Here is an 18,010-nt window from a genome sequence, read left to right on the forward strand (position 1 = left end):
TCCCTGGCTGTGGAACACCCTTCCCACAAATATCCAACAAGTCCCAACTCCTCTGGGTTTCAGAAAGGCTGTGAAAACATGGCTGTGTGCATAAGCTTTTAATGAGTAATACGATAACGTCGACATGGTCCGATTGAAGGCTGAAGCATGAGGTTTTTAGACAAATGGATCTAATTTACATATGTTTTAATTGTTATAATGTATTTTAATGATGTATTTTTATAGTTTTAATTGATTATATGTCCTGTTTTTGTTTTATTATTATGTACTTGGCATTAAATGTTGCCAACTCTTGTAAGCCACCCTGAGTTCCCCTGGGTGAGAAGGGCGGGGTATAAATGCTGGAAATTAAATAAATAAATAACACACTTTCACTACTTTCAGAAGCACACATGACTTTTTTTGGTACCAAGACCATGACTTTTTGTGTAGAAGCATCTTTTTTGCACACAATGTGTTTCCCTGCAGAATAATTTCCCAGAATACTTTGAGAATTTTAAATACTGGGCAGAAACTGCCCCAAATTCTTTGTTTGGGTTATTTTCCCCAACTAGATAGTCCAAGTGTTGGAAAACTCATAGTTCTATCAAGAACTGAACAATAGCAATTCCCCAGTCCCATCCCAAGTATTGTTGCTGTATAATCCACCAAATCCATGAGGCTGGAGCCTGCTGCTCATGTTATTCATTGAACCTTTTGTTATTTTCCTCTTTACTCAAGTGCTAGTATCTCTGTTGCTGAAGGATCTGATGGTTTTCAGTCCCAGTCTTTCCAATACTCAGCCCTGTTACCTGGTCCAAATCTTCACTGCTTCTCTCCAGAACCCACATGTTCACTTAACTATACAATTCCATAACCACATGAGAGAGGAAAAAATAAGGAGTGATGCAGCCACAACTCATCATAACAGCTGCTGTTAGAATCACTGCCTTGCCTCCTCCCTGTTGTAGTTGCTGATCAGAATCCAGAGCATCCGGGCTTGTGATGTACAGTAAGCATGTACATTATAGTCCTGTTTAGACCAAGCGTTATCAACAGTCACCCCCCTTCCAATGTTTTGAATGTGAACAGTCAGTAATTAGAGATTCTGGGAACTCGCCCAAATATCTGAAAGTCCAAAGGGTAATGGCTACTGGCTTAGGCAATGATCTGCTGAGACAGTGCATTGGTGCCTGCATTCTCCTGCACAATAATGAAAATGCAACTGTCATGAAAGTAAGCATTGCCAAAAATGTTGTGAACAAATAGAGGAATGTTTTGAACAAATTTAGGAATGTTATAAGCAAGCATATTCAACTGGTATACTCTAGAAGTGACATCCTTCTGAAGCCTTGTGGCATTCAAGCTCAGCCCAGTACTACATGTTGATTCTGGATAGCAGAGACATGCAAAGAGCTATACTTGGTATTATAGCTCAGCCAGGGGCTGATGGGCTCACTGATGAATCAGAAAGGTTTGTGGGATTTCCTGGGGTTCAGAGTGATGAAGATTCAGGCCAGGTTCAAAGTGTTGATGATTCAGGCCAAGGAAATGAAACTGACTCAGACAGTACAGATCTCCAAGGTCAGACAGTGGAGCCAGAAACAACATATTTAGATAAGGGGTTGGATGATGAACTAATTGAAATGGAAAGTTCTCAAGGGAATGCACCTGGCATTACAGAGATTAGCAAAAGCCTTCATTTACAGTTCAGAGCTGAGAAACGGCTCCATAGTTCCAAGATGTTACGTGGAAAAGAGTAAATTCGTAGGAAGCGAAATGCATTCATGGGTGTCTGTTGTTTACCTTAGAATTAGTTCAGGCAATGCTGGCTTTCGAGGGAGAAGATTTCTTGAGTCCCTGTATCAAGTCCTGGTTTTGGATTTAAGTATCCTGGAAGGTCTATATTCTTGTTCTATGATTCTTGCTCAAGTTTTCTAAGAATACCTTTTGTTTATGGATTTATGCTGTACTTGTGGATTTTGGTTTTTCTTGGATTTGTATGAGACAGTTGGATTCCTGTGTGGATATATTCTATTGCTAACCCTTTTTGGATCATACCTCTTCTTTCTTTATTCCTGCTTTTTTCAGATATTATTCTGTATTTTTACACTAAACTATTTGATTAAACTCTGGACTCCTATGTGGTGCTGTGGTCATAGGTGGCTCCAGGCCTGGGGTGGCACACTTAGTGACTGGCTTAATATCTTCCCCGAAAATGCCTTTATATTTACTTACTATTAATTTACAGTATTTATTTATTTGCTTACTATTTATTTAGTGCATTTGAATCCCCACTATTCTAGAGAAGACCACTTGTCATGCTGGTTCAGCAGTAAGCTCTGAATTACTCACAGGTGTCTCAACTTTTGTTTTCCTCCTAAAGCTCTACCCAAGAAGGTCTAATGGGCAGTTTCCGAAAGGAGATGGACAGGCTAGAGGCACAGCTTTCCAACCTGAAGAAGGAATTTGGAAACTTGGCCTCAGATCAGAAGGTGTTGTCAAAACATGTGGAGTCTCTTCCGAGACAGATCAAGGAAATGAGGGAAGATGTGAGTTTCCAGTTACATTTCATTTCAAGTCTTCCTGTTTAAACTGGGAATTTGTCCAATCCCACTTTAAAGGCATTCAGGTGGATGACCATCATGACATCTTCTGGCAGAAAAGTCTGCAGTTCAGTTATTCAATTGCATTTATCAACCCTTTTGTTTTGGTGAACTCAGGTGGAAGTCCAATTCCCAGTGTGGCTAAGCCAGTTCCTGTCCCAGTCGAGAAAGGAGGGGACAGGCAGTTTGTTCCTCCAACAAGATGAGCTGCAGGAACATCTACTTGCACTGGAGAAGAAGATTCTTGCCAGGATCTCAGAGGACCAGGAATTCTCAGTGCAGAACGTTAGAGTAGCGCTCCAAAGGGAAGGAGTCATAGGAGTAACGCAAGAGGTGAGGATCCAGTTATCACCTGTCCAGATGGCTTCTCATGGAGCCTTTCTGGGGAATCCTAATAATGGTGGCTTGTGTGGGATGTGTTCATTTAAAATATATATAGCTGATGTATATCTTAGTACTAGCTTCATGCCTTGGAAATCTAGGAGGCAACTTCTTTTTCTATTCTATAAAATCATGAGAGCTCCTGAGAAGCAGAGCCATCACTACCATTAGGGAAGATTAAAAACAAAGCTTGCAAAGCTGTCCTAACGTTATTACATCCACTACCTTAAATATCTTGAATGAAATGGAGGATATCCCCATTGCCATAAGATTCAATTTTCAGTCTACCTGGCTTGCATATATAGATCTAGAATGGGTGTGCAGACAATTATGTTGTTGCTGTTGTTGTTGTTTTGTTGTTGTTATTGTTAGACTATAGATTAATGTCATGGCGACCTGGACTGGTCTTAGAGTATGACCTGGATTATGTGATTTTAATTCTTGTTTTAATGTTATGTTTTAATTGGTTGGTTTTAATGTTTTTGTTTATTCATTGATGTATGTATACATGCAGCATTGAATTGTTGCCTTTGTAAGATCGCCTTGAGTCCCCTTCGGGGTTGAGAAAGGCGGGATACAAGTATGGTAAATAAATATATAAATATTATTATTATCTTTATTTATACCCCACCTTTCTTCCCATTGGGACTCAAGGCTGTTAACACTCCACACTAGGTAAGTTTAAAGGGCACAGTACAAAAGTTAAAAGGCAATTAAATAGTAGCAGCATGGTAAAAACAAAATTAAAATACAGGAGATACACTAAAATGGCATTTAAAACTCATATTCGCCCCCAAACTCACCCACAGCACCCCCTGAAGTAAAAATCACAGCATCCCCATAACTGATCTTAAAAATCTTCTTCTTTAAAAGCCTGTCTGAATAAAAATGTTTTAGTCTGCCGCCAGAAGGACATCAGGGAGTTCCAGAGTCACTGAGCAGCCACCAAGATGGCCCACCCTCTCATTCCCACCAACCGAGTTTGAGATGGAGGTGGGACTGAGAGAAGGGCCTCTCCTGAAGATCTCAGGGCTCTGACATGTTCGTACAAGGAGATGCAGTCAGCCATATAGCCTGGACCTGAACCATCTAGGCCTTTAAAGGTCACGACCAGCATTTTGAATTGTGCCCGGAAACAGACAGGCAGCCAGTGGAGCTGCTGCAGGAGGGGGGTTGTCTGCTCCCTGTAGCCAGCCCCAGTGAGCAACCTGGCTACAACTCTTTAGACCACATAGAGCAGGGGTCCCCAAACTAAGGCCCGGGGGCCGGATGCGGCCCTCCAAGGTCATTGACCTGGCCCCCGCCCTCAGTTTTAGACTTAGGCTCGCCCAAAGTCAGAAATGACTTGAAGGCACAACACCAACAATCCTACTTAACTTGACTATCTCATTGGCCAGGAGCAGGCCCACACTTCCCATTGAAATCCTGATAGGTTTACACAGTATGTTGGTTAAAATTGTTTTTATTTTTAAATATTGTATTGTTCTTTAATTTACTAATACTGTGCAATCCTAATAATATAATATATTGTGTATACATATAATATTGATAATAATATTGTAATGTAATACAATATAATATTTATTTATTTATTACAGTATTTCTACCCTGCGCTTCTCACTCAATAGGGGACTCAGGGCTGTTAATAATAATAATAATACAATATAATAATATTGTATAATATAATAATATTAATGATATATTATATATCAAATGTAATATTACTAATAATATTACAGTATAGTGGTATAGTACAATATAGTAATATATAATGCTAATATTGTGCTATGCTAATAATATAATATATTGTATGTAGATACAACTTGTAAGCCGCTCTGAGTCCCCTTCGGGGTGAGAGAGGGTGGGGTATAAATGTAGTAAATAAATAAATAATTGTTGTTTGGGGGGGGGGGTGCACTAAAATAAGACATGTGCAGTGTGCATAGCAATTTGTATTTTTTTAAATGATAATTCGACCCCTCAACAATCTGAGGGGCCATGAACCGGCCCTCCACTTACAAAGTTTGGGGACCCCTGATATAGAGCATGTTACAGTAATCCAGATGGGATGTAACTAAGGCATGGACCACCGTGGCCAGATCTGGCTTCTCAAGGAACTGGAACATTATCCTTCAATCCAGAGTAGAAAATCCCTCAGGGTAGCTGAAAATACTAAGTGAATAGATTTTCTGCCTACCCTTGTTATCAAGAAATTGTGAGTTCTTCTTAGCAGCCCCTCTGCTGGACATTCCTTCGGTCAGAGATGTCAAACTCATTTCATCGAGGGCCACATTTGCCTTTTGCAATTTTTGACACAGTGTTACTTGAAGACTACAGCACAGATTTTATGTCAGGTGGTATATTGATTTGCAGCTGACAAAACTAGCATGCAGATCTGTGTTGCTGTTGCTTTATTGTAATTCCCCAGAAAGCAATGTCATTTGCATGATTCAGATGTATCCCGAAAGAACAGTGCAAACGCTTTAGCAGGCTGTGAGTTCTCTCCTTTTGCTCCATGCTGTTGTTTTCCTTCAGGATGTGCACCGCATTGTGAACCAGGCTCTGAATCGGTACAGTGAAGATCGCATTGGGATGTTTGATTATGCACTTGAATCTGCAGGTATGGACACTCAAGGTCAACAAGCTGATAATTCCTGATGTACTGGGGGGGGGGGGGTGGAATTTGGCTGCTGAGCTGAAATTTTCTGATGATGACTATGGGATAGAAACATGGTGACAGTACTAAATAACATAGGAGACTGCCAAAATGTTCTGTTTTGTTTCAAAATTCATCCTGTATCTAGACATCAGAAGTAACCTAAGACTTTTAAACTAGTCTTAACTATAGTGGGATCATTTGTGCATAAAGTTGTTTCCCACTGTGAGTTCTTTTCCTTGGCTTCAACTTTATCTACGATTACAGGGGCCAGTGTTATCAGTACTCGATGCTCAGAAACGTATGAGACCAAGACTGCTCTGCTCAGTCTTTTTGGGATTCCCTTGTGGTACCACTCTCAGTCTCCACGAGTCATTCTTCAGGTATGGAATCAATTAACTAAAACTTACAATAGCCCTGTGTTATAGCTCTAAACGTATTCTCTGCTTTAAAAAAGCTTTATTCTCTACTACATTCTATCTCTTATCCACATTTTATATAGTCTTTTATGATAGAAGTTCAAGATAGTGTTGGGAAGGGAGGTCACTCTGTGTCATCCTATAAGTTACCATATTAGTTGTGACATTAGGAACCACGGTGCCGGCTGAACTGCTGACTTGAAGGTTGGGTTGCTGACCTGAAAGTTGCTGGTTCTAATCTGCGAGACAGGGTGAACTCCTGTCTGTCAGCTCTAGCTTGCGGGAACATGAGGGAAGCCTCCCAGCAACACATCTGGGCGTCCTCCTGGGCAACGTCTCTGTAGACTGCCAATTCTCTCACACCAGAAGCGACTTGCAGTATGTTCTCAAGTAGCTTCTGACACAATAATTATTAGTTGTGGCATATGAAAACTTAGAAAATGGAGATGTATTTGGTTTCTAGGTGAATTTAGACTTGGCTTTAAAGCCTAGCAGATAGTTCTGGGTAATCTTATCACAAGGTTCTGTTTTAAACTTTTCAAGATATCTTAGGTTGGCCCAGAGCATGCTGTTTTTCTTCTTTTGGTTGAATGGTGTTTGTGTATTACTATATCCTTCTATTTCAGGATAGAAAGCCTTAACTCCAGCATTATTTTTGTTGCATTTCTCTAAAACCACGCTTCCTTTAACTTCCTTACAGCCAGAGGTCCTGCCGGGGAACTGCTGGGCCTTCCAAGGTTCCCAGGGATTTGCTGTCATTCGCCTTTCAAGCAACATCTATCCCACTGCTGTGACGCTAGAGCACATCTCCAGATCCCTCTCGCCCAAAGCAACCATTCCCAGCGCTCCCAAAGACTTCGCAGTCTACGTAAGTCACTGTTGTGTGGAACTAGGGAATGCAAGCAATTAGGCAAGTTGCACGGAGGCACACTTGAAAATGATGCGGTCGCTGTTGCCTGTTTTTGGTCTAAAATTATTTAGCTGCTCGTGCTCTATTTTATCAGTTTTATACTTATTTATGCAATGCTTTTGACACAAAATAAATAAAATAACTCAAAATCAGAAAGATATTTTCCATCTTGCAGCATCTTCTGATGGAAGATGTCTCTCATACTCTTGAGGCAGGGCATCCTGGGACCTCGGCTACTTTCTCATTGCAACGGTCTCTTCCCAGGTTTTGTCAGAGGAACTGCAAAGTGGCCTATTTAATTTTGTCCAGTTCTATCTTGATCCCAGTGAAGATGGGTTGTTTTCTTACTTTCCCGGCAATTTTCACTTAACTCTTCCAAGACGTGTTCTCTTAAATTTCCATCTTAAATAGCCATCAAATTGAATATCCACAGCTGATTTGAATTAAATAGTGCAAGACATTACATGCCAACCAGCTTTTTAAAATCAGGACTCATCTATTCCTCAACCATCAGCAGTCTTGAGTAGTGGGAGTTATCCCAAGATGCACAGTTCCTTTTTTTTTTTTTTTTTTTTTGCATTTGTTACGCACAATATCAATATATATGGGAAAGGCATTTATTCAAATGCCTGAATAAAAAAGATTAATTCTTGGGGGTGGGGAAAAGATACTTTCGGTGGTGGGAGCAGTTGCGTAAATGATAGAAATGGTGGAGTGGAACATATGTGGACCAGCATTGTGGACCTATTTATTTCACAAGCAGGATCAGTTTTATCCCAACTTCATGGCTTCCCTTGGAGAATCCTGGGAAGGAAAATTTATTTATTTATTTATTTATTTATGTGCTTCATTTATACTCTGCCTTTTTCACCCTGTAGCGGACTCCGGCAAGATTCAGTGCCGCTTGAAACATCACAATAAAACATATCCCATCTTCTAAAACAGTTGAACGAATAAATACATAAACAATAAACAGAAAAGTTCTGAAAATCATATTTCATATATTCCTCATCCCTCAAAGAGCCAGCACATAAGAAGCTCACTATTTTATTTTTTATTTTATTTATTGTCTTTATTTATACCCTACCTTTCTCCTCATGGGGACTATAGCTCTGCATGGCCACTAGCTATAGTAAAGGTAAAGGTTTCCCCTTGACATTGAGCCTAGTTGTGTCTGACTCTGCGGGGTGGCGCTCATCTCCATTTCTAAACCAAAGAGACATAGACACCTCTGATGTCATGTAGCCGACATGACTGCATGGAGCGCTGTTACCTTCCTGCTGTAGCGGTACCTTTTGGTCTATTCTCATTTGCATGTTTTCAAACTGCTATGTTAGCAGAAGTTCAGGCTAACAGCATGGCCACTAGCTATATTGCTTGAAAAAAACCTGTCAGAATTGTAGTCTAAAAAGGTAACTTTTTTGAGCTCTGTCCAAAGAGAAGGTGTATCATTGAAGTCCATGATTTAGCTTGAGATTCAATAAAAGGATCTGTTGGGGGAAAGGATGGAGGGGATGAAACATTCATAACTATCAGCCTTTTCCCCCTGCTCCTGCTGTTCCTGTGTCTCCCTTGCCTCCTCACTACCCTGTGTTTTATTTTGGCATGCAGCTGAAAGACCGGCCTTTAACTGCACTTGTGTCCCTCCCTCCCTCTGATCCTGTGATTGCTCTGTTCTCCCTTGGCCCTCCCCTCCTTCACCTCATCGCTCCCTCCCACTCCCCAACTCGTATTTGTTTCCACTACAGGGTCTAGAAGAAGAAGGGCTGCAAGAAGGTGTTCTCCTTGGGCAGTTCACATACAACCAAGAGGGAGATCCTATCCAGACATTCCACCTCCAGGTAGGAGGGGAAAATCAGGCATGTGGGAGGGCACCAAATGCTAGGCAAAGTTCGAATGTTAGCTCCTGTCCCAGAAAGGGGGCAATCAGAAGCTCCTGGTGCTTAAGAGAAGGGAGAAAGGTTGCCTACTCCCACTTAAGATATTTAGGCCAAGGTGTTTGAAGGCCATGGAAATAAAATTCAACATACCACATTTCACCATATCTAGGTCACCATCAATTCCAAGATGTACACCTTTGTGGACCTTCAATTTTAGAAAAAGTTTCATTAAAGAAACCATAGACTCCATAGAGATTGGGAGCAAGGTAGCAAAAGAATGGGAAAAGTATCAAGAGATCCAAGTGAAGCTAGATGATGGCTCCTCGCTGGCTTTCCTCCCACACTCTCAGCCACTGCTGCCTTTCCTACTAGGGGGGATGCATTAGTCTTGTGCATTTGTATAGAATCACTATCCGTTTCTGTTTGTTTCATTCATAAGGCCCTGTTTTCGTTTTTGAACGTCTCTCCCAAAAATGTGCACCTTTCTGAATGAGCTTTTTCATTCTGGGTTTGAAAGAACAAAAATTTTCGGACCATTGGCCAACATGGGCGGCCTTCCCAGGCTCCCCTTCCCCTCAGTTTTAGGGCCAGAGTAGTGAAAATCACCACACATGGAGGGTACCTCTACCACTCTTAGCCCACCAAGTTTTATAACATTTGGGTCATCCCCTGATTTTTAGGGATTTTTTTTCTTTCTATAAATAAATCTCCTTAAAAACATTCCCTCTTTCCCCCCACTGGCCTCACCCTCTAACTTCTTCAGGAGCAGCAGCAGCAGGCAGGCATGGCAGGGCATCATTCCTTCCTGCCAAATGTCTGTCAAAGATATTCCACGCATCACACACACAGCCCAGTTCTCACTTAGCCCCACTTTTTCACTTCTTCTTTAACTGGTGGCAGTGGGGGGGGGGGATTTCCCTCCCCTTCCCATTATTTTTGGCAATGGCATGGTTTGTCTTGGAGCTGCCATCCTGGGTCCTTGCTTGCTGCTGCTGCTGCCTCCGTCTCTCATGCAAGGAGCCGCCCCTCTTCCTCCTTTGCACCTCTTACCCTCTCCTTCTCCCTCCTTCTCAGCTCCTGGAGCTTCCGCCTTGGGTCGTTGCTGCTGTTGCTGCTGCTGCTGCCTGGCTTACTCTAGAATAAGTAAGGAGGAAGAGGAGGGGGCTGGAGGCACCTTCCTTGTATGAGAGATGGAGGCAGCAGCAGCAGCAAGCAACAAGGCAATGCCAGAGCAGCTCCAAGAGCCAAGGAAGAGGGAGGAGAAGCCACGCACACACTCTCCAAGGCATTTTAAGGAGGCTTCCCACTTACCGATAAGGAAGAGTGATGACCTCCTGGAAGAGGAGAATAAATGAGGGTTTACTTTTTGTTTCCTGAGGGATTAATACAAAAGATTAAACCTGCTCCTGCTTTCTTTCGTTCTGAGCTAATTTTCATTCCGGGGGGCGGGGCGGGGCGGGGGGGGGGGGGTACCATATTGTGCAATCCGAATGAAACAAACAGTACAAAAACACAGATTAATCAGCGCAAACAGGTACCGCGCACATTACTAAAATGCATCTTAGAATCGGTGAAATATATAGTATAGTCAATATCGAGAACCATGACAATACCAGTGATGTTTCTCCCTGCTGGGAAGAGGCTATGCAATGTTTTGGTTCATCCATTAGAATGGATGGAGATTTCAAAGAAAATCAAGCAAAGTGAGACAGGAGGAGGAATAATTCCATCAATGATCATCCTCTCTTCCTCTACAAGAATTACAGAGTTTAGAAATGTTATGTAGGGGATCACAATTCCCAGAAGACTGGGATATTTCCCAAATCTAAAAAAGATAGGCCAAAGAGATTCCTGTCAAATGGTATATCCCATTTCTCTGTCCCATTCCTCTTTATTCCCTTCTCCTTTTTGCCATCAGGATGAAAACAGGACATCTGCAGCCTTCCAGCTGATTGAGCTCAGAGTCCTCAGCAACTGGGGCCACCCGGAATATACCTGCATTTACCGTTTCCGTGTCCATGGGGAGCCGGTTTCTTAACCCCTCCTCAGGGCCACAGTCTTGCTAGTTGGCTACCTCATGTTCTGCGCCTCGGACTGACAAGGGCTGATGGAAAGCGGTGCCAGGAAGGAGAGCCACTTGGGAAGGGCAATGCTGCTGCTTCTTTTGCTCTGTTGCTCGTAGATGTGGAAACCTCAACAGCCACCCTTCTTGCTCAGTTGATTCCTGGAGAAAAGCTTTCAGTGTGGAGAGGGAGGACGAGGGCTCCTTATTTTGGTATTTTGTACTCAGCTGGGTTTTCTAATGTTTGTTTTTTTAAAAGCCTATGCAGTTGTTTATATTCCTCCCTATCTTTACCACCGCAAAAAAGAAATTGATTTCTGAATGTTCTTTTAGGGGGCCATGTCAGAGTAACTCTCATGGTTCTAGTGGTGTTGATGTAATTATCCTATACAAGGGTGGGTGGGATGATGTATTTATAAAAACTGCCTCAGATGAGAGTGGTTTGAGACGTTGTGCTATTGCTTATTCCTTTCTCGGTTTGACAGGAATTTATTGGGTTTTCTTATTTAACCACGGTGTATACTGCAGTAGGAATCTAGAGCACTGCATAGTAGAGGAATAAACAGCTTGGAAATGTGACTTTGGGGCCTACACTTCCCAGAATCTTAATTGTAGACCCAAAAACAATGTTTCCAACCTTTCACAAAATGAGCATTTATTTAAAGGAGTCTATGAAGCATTTAAAAATTGGAGCACCATGTCCTGAAAGTTGGGAGATTATAAATGGCCGTTTTCCATAGGAAAACAGTGGAAAATTAAACTGGAGTACAATAAAACCACTCATTCATATCACTTATTCCTGTTGTTCGGGACAGTTCCTGTATTTCTCTGCAATGTCTCATTTGTTATAAATGCAAAGTGACCCTCACACTTACATCAAATTCCCAGTAAATGAGGGTGATTTGACAATACTGAGTTGTGAATTCACTTGATATGGAAATAGAGGCACTCATATTTATCTTGAATTTTCCACAGCTGAGTCCAGATAGTAAAAGATTCCAGATTCCAAGAATAAAGCTTGATGAGCCTTGGCTCAAATTATGCCTTTTTTCCACTTACAATGGAAACAGCTGTGTTTTGCTCTCATGCTGCATGTTTTTTTTTTAAACTCGTAATATATTGCTGTAATGTATGTTGGTTGTGCTACCACACAAATGACTTCCTATGATCATAAAGGGTTTGATGCTGCTCACTGAGCTTGTGTATTATAGCTATTAATTTCATGAGGTATTGGGGTAGCAATGAGCTGTAGTTAGGAAGCGTTCACTGTACTAGCCAAAATATTCAGTTTGGCCTAGGAGTCATACAGGTCACTTGTCATTTTCTATGGTGTGTATATTACCACCTAGGATCTTTGGAAATGGCCTACTGGGTGATGAGGAAAGCCAAGACACACTTCTTTAATTGATGTACTCCTGTAGCATCAAGGCGGTTGATGACAGGGTCCTCTTTGACACATAAAGTTCTGGCAACGCATTACTTAGTGTCACAAAAATAGTTGTGCAGGGATCTCTATCGGATACCTCCTTGCACTATGTTGGCAGAAGTCAATGTACAAATGTAATTCTTGGTTACACTAGCATAAGTCACAAAGAGGATTCCACTTTCAGAGCTCAGGGTGAATAGTGAACTTTACCACTTCAAAATATATTCAAAGGGGTGATTATTTTTAATGTTCTCTGTAGCATCTTTTTCTGCAAAAGGATCTTGTAGCCTCTTAGAGACTAACTCAGAGAACTTGGTTGCTAGCATAAGCTTTCCTAGACTGGGGCTCCTTCTACACTGCCCTATATTCCAGGATCTGATCTCAGATTATCTGATTTAAATTGGATTATATGAGTCTCCACTGCCAGATAATCTGGGATAATAAAATAATCCGGGTCAGATCCTGGGATATAGGGGCAGTGTGGAAGAGGCCTAAGGCCCCTTGTACACTGCCATATAAAATCCAGATTATCTGCTTTGAACTGAATTATATGGCAGTGTAGACTCATATAATCCAGTTCAAAGAAGATAATATGGATTATCTGCTTTGACAATCTGGATTATATGGCAGTGTAGAAGGGGTCTTAGTCTATGAAAGCTTATGCTACCAACTTTGTTCTATTATTTAATTTCTACGGTGCTACAAGATTCCTTTGCATTCTGACCGTCCAGACTAACCCAGGTGTGACTTTGGATTTCCTCTTTGTCACTCTCTGACAGTTTTTAACTTGGAGAGAATTTTTAATATGGGGGGAAAGGGAGGGAAGAATATATATATATAAATCATCCCTCCTAGTGCCCTTCCACGCAGTCATATAACTCAGAATATCAAGGCAGATAATCCACAATATCTGATTTGAACTGGATTATCTGAGTCCACACTGCCATATAATCCAGTTCAATGTGGATGTTATACAGCTGTGTGGAACGGGCCTTAGAATCATAGAGTTGGAAGAGACCATATGGGCCATTCATTCCAACCCCCTGCCGTGCAGGAAAAGCACAAAGTATCCCTGACAGATGGTCATCCAGCCTCTGTTTAAAAGCTGCTAAGGAAGAAGTTTCCACCACACTCCGAGGTAGACAGTTCCACTGCTGAACAGCTCTTACTATAAAGTGATATGATCTAGGAGTCTGCTTCATTTGAATATAATCCAGGCCTCTCTCAACACCTAATGAAATCTGTGGTAAAATGCTCACTAATATATGAGATAATATAAAGATGATCTCTCAAGTGTTTATACCTGCACTGGAATAAGTGGCTTCTCGAAAACCTCAAGGTTATATCTACTCACTAACAATGAAAGTTGTACATAGACAAAGTGTTCTTCTAGTGTAGATGCCTCATCATATGTTTTCATCTAAGGCTTCTACAAACTAAGGTTGGAGAAAGATATAGAGATAACTTGACCAGTGAGGTCAATGTGGCAGGAACTACAATTCTCATCAGGCCTAGGCACCATAGTAGTGGTAAGGAATTCTGGAAGCTACAGTCCAAGAACATTTGGAAGGTTGCCTTTTCGCAAATTCTGCCTTGCAAAAACAACTTTTGAACTAAATTCAGTGAGAACACATTTTGTCTCAACCTGTGGGTCCCCAGGTGTTTTGGCCTACAACTTGCAGAAATCCCAGCCAGTTTACCAGCTGTTAGGATTTCTGAGAGTTGAAGGCCAAAATATCTGGGGACCCACAGGTTGAGAACCACTGTTGTAGAGGGATGAAGGCTGAATACTGGTAGGGTGGCCTTCCATCTCCCCAGGGGGCAGTAATTCTTGGTCAGAGTAAGGTGTTCATCTAAGGAAATACTACTGAAAAACATTAGCTGGTTAAAGTTTCAAGATACTTGACCAAACAGTGTTTTGAAAAAGTAAAATACTCGCCCAAAGAGGAAAGGATCAATACTGAAAATCAGATGTATGTGCATCAATTCGGAGATGGGATGCCAAAGAAACAGCACAGAAACCTGCACTTGCTCCTAGATAAGAGAGTTGTCTTTCCTCCCCATGAGATAAGAAAATTGTTGCTCCATTCAACTTGGTTATTTCCTTTTGTTGTGGTGGGGGTTTTTTGGCTATAGCTTTCATTTTCTCTGCTTACCTAGTAACCTCTGTGCTTTTGAATGCTGCACGCCCTTGAGAAATAGTGTGAAGATGTAGTACAATCTGTTTTGGGGTCCATGAGCTTGCAAAGAGAAGGCAAAGGCAAGCTTAAACTGATGGCTAGAAGAAATAGAACATATCCCTCAGAGCTCCAGTATTATGTAGACCTCACCGTTTCAGTGTTTCAAAGTCATAAGGTTATTGGATATTAATCAAATGACTTAGTGTGGTTATTAAAAGTCTGAGATGTATTTAGCTAGTTGGGAAACTGATGTAATTTCCTTGTATCCAGTGTAGCTTAGCTGAAATGTATAGATTAGATAAAACCTCAGCTTGTGATCACTAGATCCTATAAAGTTAGTTATAATGTAAAGCAAGGGCTATTTACTCCTCGATGGATCCAAGAGAGAGCTCTCATAGCTAGTATTTACTGGAGGCAGCAAATAGGCACACAAGAGTTGCCATCGTTTGTTCCATCCTTATTTGTTACAGGTTTAAAATGGTGGAGGGCTACACCATCCAGTAGTCCACCTTTTCAATCAAGGAGAGGGAAATTGGTAACTATCCATGTATCCCTTTGTCAGGCATAAGGGTTCAGTAAGAAGCTTGTGAAATTTGAAGAGATCCCACCTCTTCGAGTCCTTTTGCATTACAGACCCTTCAGCCAACAGCAAGATATCACATCCAGGTGTCCCCTGGGCAACGTCTCTGTAGATGGCCAATTCTCTCACACCAGAAGCAACTTGCAGTATGTTTGCAAGTTGCTTCTGACATGATGAAAAAAGCCAACAGCAAACTCCCCCCTAAATTGAAGTCTAGAGCTCTCTAAAAAAATTGGAAAGCCTGGCTCAGTCCCATTTTTGGTAAAGAAGAGGCAATCTATGAATATTTTTCTGTGCCGTTTTTTATTAGCGAATAATGCTGGGATAATTTTTTAACTATAAAGAAATATCTGAATGTCTGTTTGCATATGAAGGAAATGTTCAGTATTTGATTCATAGCTTAGTTAACTTTGTACTCCCTACAAAATGGGTGAGTGTCGAGCACTGGTTTTTAATGTGTTGCAAATGTGTCTTCTAACATGTTGTAAATAGAGAAGCTTTTATGGGTGAGAGAAAATCGAGAGAAGCCTGTGGAGGTGTATATACTATATATCTAAAATCCCTGGTTATTCATTCAAATGTATGAAGCCAGGATACATTCAAAATGGCTGATTAGCACATCCATTGGTACCATGGTAACTGACTCAGTTTCAGATTCATGTTAGCTCCATGACTGCAACCAGGGCACTGCTGTCTCATGCAGGTATTACCTTTTTGTTCTGAATCTAATTTTGGGTTGAGGAGCATCAACACACCTAGATTTAAAAAGGCACACAAACAGTGGAATGGCCTTATGCACTACTGAGTTTTGCAGAGTACGAACAAACAGGAAACACCGTCCACAGCATGCCTTCTTTTTCCCTTCCCCCTGTTATGACCTTTCCTCTTATACTCTGTAAAGCATCAAGCACAATGGTGGCACTGTATTAATAATAATATTGCTTCTAAGGAAAAAAACAGCTTTTTACAATGCAGGGTGGGCAAAGGGGAGAGATTTGTATCTTAAGACTGTAGCCTCTTGCAAATGCTGCACTGTTTTGTTCATTATTTTTTATCTACAGATTGTAATCTTTTGCCTATGCAAAAGGAATCCTAGACAATAAAAGGTTTTTTAAAAGGTGTTGAAGTCTGTGTAGTATAGTGATTTGAGTCTTGGACTATGACTCTGGAGACCTGGTGTTTATTCCATCCTCAGCTATGGAAACCATGAATGACTTGTCAAATTATTTTGGTATATACATCACCTTATGGGTGATCCAGATGCAGCGAAAATAGGGGAACCTGAGCCTACTATCCTTCATTGAGCTCTTGAGAGCTTTTATTGTCACCAGTCATAGCAACCTGCTGAATTTGTTGATGTTCTTCAAGTCCTTATGTTGCCCCTCATGTTGCATGCAACTTGAACAAACTGAAGGAAATATTTGAGGCTGCATGTGTGTTAAAATTCAAATGGAACATTAATAATAATAATAATAATAATAAAGAATTCTCATTTGTCTGTAAAAAATTGCAGATAAATCCAGTAAACTTCATAGTAAGCGTGTCTTGTTTTGTAATAGGATTGTATGCCCCCAAAGTCTTATGGAGAGGCATTGCTTGCAGATACTTGAGAGGGCTTGATGTCTCAAAAACTGGCCTCTCTCGGATAGCTTGGCCAAAGTTTTCCATAACAGGACAAGATGGATCACTGCACTGCTTTGGATGCTGAAATTCCACTGCAGATTAAGGTGACACAAGGAGTCTTTTTGGATCAGACCAAAGGTGTATCTAGTCTAGGATTCTGTATACACAGCACCTGAACGGTTGCCTGTGAATACAAGAGCATATTTTTTTCTGTGCTCCATAAAAACCACTACAGAGACATGCTGTCTCTGATACATAGCCACCAGTAAAAGGAAGCACTTTTAAAAATTTCCAGTGGTTCACAAATTCACCCTGAGGCAATGTAGATGTTCAACGGGAATATATTTTCCTGTCTTCAATCAGGAGCAGGGTCCAATGGCCCATTTTTAAGACCAAATCAATGTACTGTATTAGCTCATAGTTTGATTTTCCCTCATGAGAAACAAAGGTCCCTTCTACACATGCCTAAAAACCTGCAAGAAACTGGGATAAAAAGGGGGTGGGGCTAAATAATGTGTAAGGAAACTAGGCGGAATCAAGTCAACCGTTGAAAAGCACATGTTAAAGAAATGCGCTTAAAACCCAATTCCACCCCCAAAAATGTGGATCTTCAAATGACTATATCCCTGTAGTCATGCAAAACGTGACTTCCTTCCGAGCGCAGTATGGACTGGTCCAGTACACATGCACACTTTAAAAGCCCAAAATAGCTGATTGGGCTGTCAAAAATGGAGCCATGGACACAGATAGAAGCACAGCTGGAAAGCAATTAGAACTCTCTGCAGCCATTCTTTTGTTCTAATGTTTAGAATATACACAGATCTTGAATTTATAATTGGGTGAAAAGATAAGAAATCTGCTTGTATGTACATTAGGATCTCTGCATGAGCGCATGACGTCCAGCACATTTCGGGGATATTATTTTTAAAAAACCAAATTTCCGCCAGATGTGCTGTTCCCCCCTCCAATTTGTAGACTTGTAAAATCCACTTCAAAGAAAAGCGTAAGGGCGGCAGGGGAGTATTTCCCGGGACTAATTAATCTGTGTGTGGATTTGCTGTCAGGTCCCAGTTTTTGGGACCACTTTTAAGCCCACATTTCGACACTGGAAGGACACAAAGACCGTTTTTCAGAATTCTCTACTTTCCAAAAGTGAGGGAGGTGATAAGCAGCTTGGTCAAATACAGGAGACAAAAAGAATCCTTGTGTAAAAGAGCAGATGTAAATAAATAGTAATTTGACAAAGACCCACTCACAATATGTTTCAGAGCAAGATCTTACCTCCTTTGCACTTTTTGGGTCCAAGAG

General features: G+C 41.2%; 1 protein-coding gene across 1 annotated transcript in view; it reads left to right on the forward strand.

Moving 5' to 3' along the window:
• Positions 1-16,200, forward strand: part of sun2 (Sad1 and UNC84 domain containing 2) — a 43,713-nt gene extending 27,513 nt beyond the window's left edge. The window contains exons 12-18 of the mRNA XM_003221010.4: positions 2,366-2,531; positions 2,703-2,918; positions 5,502-5,586; positions 5,890-6,005; positions 6,742-6,909; positions 8,700-8,792; positions 10,750-16,200. Coding sequence (XP_003221058.1) covers positions 2,366-2,531; positions 2,703-2,918; positions 5,502-5,586; positions 5,890-6,005; positions 6,742-6,909; positions 8,700-8,792; positions 10,750-10,869 — 964 coding nt within the window. The 3' untranslated portion in view covers positions 10,870-16,200. The remainder of the gene's footprint in view (positions 1-2,365; positions 2,532-2,702; positions 2,919-5,501; positions 5,587-5,889; positions 6,006-6,741; positions 6,910-8,699; positions 8,793-10,749) is intronic.
• The last annotated feature ends 1,810 nt before the right edge of the window (positions 16,201-18,010 follow it).

The sequence above is a fragment of the Anolis carolinensis genome, chromosome 5 (assembly GCF_035594765.1).
Source record: "Anolis carolinensis isolate JA03-04 chromosome 5, rAnoCar3.1.pri, whole genome shotgun sequence".
Taxonomy (NCBI): domain Eukaryota; kingdom Metazoa; phylum Chordata; class Lepidosauria; order Squamata; family Dactyloidae; genus Anolis; species Anolis carolinensis.